Source organism: Poecilia mexicana, unplaced genomic scaffold, assembly GCF_051168715.1.
Source record: "Poecilia mexicana isolate PSO_F unplaced genomic scaffold, ASM5116871v1 scaffold_18, whole genome shotgun sequence".
NCBI classification, from domain to species: Eukaryota; Metazoa; Chordata; class Actinopteri; order Cyprinodontiformes; family Poeciliidae; genus Poecilia; species Poecilia mexicana.
Genome location: NW_028263387.1, coordinates 9136481 through 9140633, shown reverse-complemented (window position 1 = coordinate 9140633; position 4153 = coordinate 9136481). Strand labels below are relative to the sequence as shown.

The following is a 4153-nucleotide window of genomic DNA, read 5'->3' as shown; positions in this document are numbered from 1 at the left end:
ATTTACACATTAATATAAAAATAGAGTTATAACGTCTTTAGTTTATCAGCTAAAAAATAAATAAATAAAAAGTTGGCGTTTATGGTATCAGCTTGCGATTTCTCTTAATGACAGTAGGTGTCAGCAAATGTTTACAATCCTTATGTAAGACTCAAGATATTTCATGCTCACAGTTTGAAGTATTTCATTCGAGTACTTTATCCTGACAAGAAGCCTAACATAAAGTTTTGGCGCGATCCACACTCAGCCAGAGTTGATTAAGATTTTTAGAATCAGTGAAGGACAGGGATTTAATAATAGTATTTAAAAAATTGGAGAGACATGGGAAATTCAATGTATCTTTAGTCCAGTAGATGACAGTACATTACAGTACAATGCGACTCAATCAAGACGAGGAGGGCAAGATGACACCGTCCAGCTCCTCCCACTCTCTCCTTTCACGCTTCGTGGTAAATGCAGCTCACTCACACGGATCCTCTCTGCCTGCGCACACGTTAACACAATGGCACCGCTACAATCTGGATTTTTCTGCGCATTTATTTTCCTCGTTGTCTCGCATGTAGCGGATTCTGTTAAAGTGATCGTAGGAGACCAGCTTAAAGTTCCTGTGAAATGTGAGCCGGGCGAGTCAGTATCACTGCTTCGGGTGGAGCTGGATGTCGCTACTGGTCAGAGCACGCAGTGGAACGTAAGCGGAGACCGGATAAAGATCGACTCTTCAAACATCGTTTTCACCCACACGCTGTACACCGATGGAGGGATTTATGAACTGACCTGCTCCACGTCTGGAACCAAGCACATCCAGCTGGAGGTAGTTTTTGCCAGTGAAAAGTCTGTGACCCAGGGTGATAAAGTGACGCTCCCGTGTTACATCCAGGGAACAGGCTTACCTGGTTGGTGGGAGAGAAATGGGAAGCATGTGTGTGTGAAGAACTTCGACTCTGAAGGCTGCAGCGGGACACCTGCTGATAGACTGACTGTGTCCACTGACTGGATCACTACTGGAGATCTGTCACTGACCATTGACGGGGCGCAGCCTGAGGATAGCGGGGATTATTTCTGCTGCATCCAAGGAATCAGGAGTTCCGATTGCAAATCTGGAACTCCTGCTGCTGTTAGGCTGACCGTCACTGAGAAAAAGTCACATCAGATGATCTCCAACAGCACAGCAGCACCAGGAAATGTAAGTGGCGAACCAAGTTTATTCTCTAGGTGAAATATAAAAACTTTAACGAGTCTGAATGTCTCTAAAATCCCCTTTCTCTCTCTCTTCCTCTGCAGCCAACTCAGACTTGTGCCGGACACGCTAAGCCTTGGCAGATATCCACCGGGCTTCTCGCTGCGATCCTGTTGGTTCTGATTCTTTATTTGTGGCGCTCTGGAAAATTAAGCAGTGATTCTGGAAAGTTCTACGAGGTGGTATGGAGAAGCTGCCATGCTTCCAACTCTGGTGAAGCTACAACAATAAATAAACTGGATGATAGTGTCTCGCATGTGGATTTTGTGATCGCATGAACTTAGTCATGTGAACTAATCTGTACAGATGACAACCAACCGTGTGTTAAAGCTATTACCATGTTGAAATGTGCATTGACAGCTGTGGAGCTGTGGGAGCTGAAAAAGTGTAATTAAATAAGAAATGACAGTCTGAGCTACAAAAGCTGTCCCCTTGAGACTTCCTTTACCAGAGAAAGAATTGTCTTGTTTTGCGGTTTTCCACACTGGTGAGAAAAGGAGCAGAAATAACAGCACTACGATGGCAGAATGCAACGGTTCATTTTGAGAAGAGGGGGCTGTGGAGAAGATGGTTTAAATGAAAACATGGCAGGAAGATTTAGAGTGGAGTGGTGAAGGTTAACGGCCATTTAATGGGCTGATAATATTCCTGCTTGGCACAGCCCAGACAAGCCTCAAGGCCTCAGTTCAGACACGGGTTTGGCAGGTTCGCGAAACCCGTTCTCCCCCTTTCAAGGCATTCACAATCTGTAGCAGGACAAAAATGCTGTTTTATGTCGTATAATTTTCGCTTTATCATTTCCGTCGGTAATGTTGTCATGCTCCAATGCATAGTTTTTTTTCCCTTATGTATTTAAATGTTCTCCTTTTATGATTTTGTTTAATGTACGATCGTGTTCTGTTTGTAATTTTACTTGAGTGTTATTCGCCATACAAATAAAAATGTATTATTATTGTTGGTGGTGGTGGTGGTGTTATTGTTATTGTCATTGTTGAAAATGTGCTTCAGTGAACTTGTCTTAGAACTCCTCGCATTCGTGCAGAACCACAAGTCGTGAAAGAACAATAACCCAGTAGCTACTGTATTATTGTATTAATCACTGCTTAATTCCTATGCTGCTCAGCAATAGGCCTAATTGAAATTTAAAGCTTTATGGAATGGCATAAAGAAAGCTCTGTCAGTATTTTCTTTTGTTCTTGCCTCGAATCTGTCCAAGCAAATCGCATGACAGGCCTAAAGTAGCAAGACGCCATTATATCAAACCGGTTAATCAAGCAGTAGCTACGCATTAAATTGTCAGACACCCTTGCCGTTTCCAATAATCGTTATCGCATTAAACGTACACTTTTATGTTGTGGCTGAAAATTAATATTACTGATTTGAATACGTAACAACTGCGGTCTATGATATCTTATACCTACTTCTTAAATAGCTTAATTCAATTAAAAGAGGTTATTTTGTGAAGTTTTTCTGTCACATAAATGAAATGTCGTAATTTAACACAAAAGCATCCTTAAATTGTAAAGCATTTATTTTTAGTAGATAATCATCTGTTATATTCAGATTTTCTTGAGGTCATCTAATAAACACAGCGATATTAAAGCTTCCGAATGACTTTTTAAATCCATAAGCTTGTAAAGATAATATCGCCATTAGACGCGGATCTTTTTTTATAAGCCGTCAGCTCTCTCGGACATCAATCTTCTTGTCGCATTTGTTAATTCTCTGTTATTTCTTCTTTGTGTTTGATCTATTTCATGTCAATGTATGAGACATGTGGCGGATTTCACAATCTAATAACCAGATAAGGAAATTGGCCAGATAGGTTTGTCACGCTATCTTCCCCACATGCAGTTTCGATAAGAAGAAAAAGCGCAGCGGGTTCAATGGCGCGGTCACGGTGTGTCTCGGCTTTGGTAACACACACACACACACACACACACACACACACACACACACACACACACACACACACACACACACACACACACACACACACACACACACAAAAAAAAAGACGGATAAAGTATTTAAAACACCCACTCTCCTCTGAAAGACATGGCTTTTAGAAGTTCTCCCTGGTACAAATAAGGAAGATAAAAGGGGATGTGAGTTAAGTTATTTCTTGCCCTTATTTGATAAGGGCAAGAAATACATTATAGACCATTGTAGAATACAAATTTATATCTGCCTTCCATGATTAGGCTCTGATCCTCTTAGACGGAATGGATTGTTTCCACTGACGGTAAAAAGTACAACTTAGCAGGAGAGCCATTAATCATTAAAAGCTGAATATTTAATTAATAAACACGAACTTAAGATGTACTCACTTCAAATGCAAGATTTAACACAATAGTGAAATTACATGTGTCCTCTTGCATCGAAAAGTACTCAACTTATGAAAGTTTACATTTAGTAAAGGCTAATATTAGGAAGATGCAGGTAATTAAGATCGATGGTTTGGTTGTTTGTATCCTGCTACTTTTGTGTCCAACAGCCTCAATCAAATCACTGATTGGCCTCCTCGGTATGCAGTCCAGTTCTCAGCGTGCTGTAACCGCCTTATTTTTTCGAAATGTCGTAATTTATCACAAAAAGCATTCAGAAATTTTAAAGCATTCATTATGGTATAGAAAATTGAAATAGTGACTTATGTGATATTTAGATATCACATGAGTGAAGCGTCTCTGCTTCTGCCTAGAGGCAGTGGCACTTCTAAAGCCTGCAGCCTGCAGTACACACCGGGCCTCCTCAAATCCAGGCCGCGTGCCCAAAATAGACATGTTAGGCTCGTGCCTGCCGAACATCAATCAGTCATTATGTGACGACATGGCGGCCGGGAGCAACAGGAAAAAAAGAAGCGAAACGTTTCAAGCATGAACGAATGATTGTCGGTATCAGGCGGCGTGACGACGA

General features: G+C 41.1%; 1 protein-coding gene across 1 annotated transcript; it reads left to right on the top strand.

Moving 5' to 3' along the window:
* Positions 1-478: 478 nt before the first annotated feature.
* LOC148154009 (uncharacterized) lies at positions 479-2190 on the top strand. The gene is made up of 2 exons (XM_088016107.1): positions 479-1183; positions 1282-2190. The coding sequence occupies exons 1-2, from the start codon at positions 503-505 to the stop codon at positions 1513-1515; spliced, it is 915 nt and encodes a 304-aa protein (XP_087872233.1). The 5' UTR covers positions 479-502; the 3' UTR covers positions 1516-2190.
* Positions 2191-4153: the final 1963 nt, after the last annotated feature.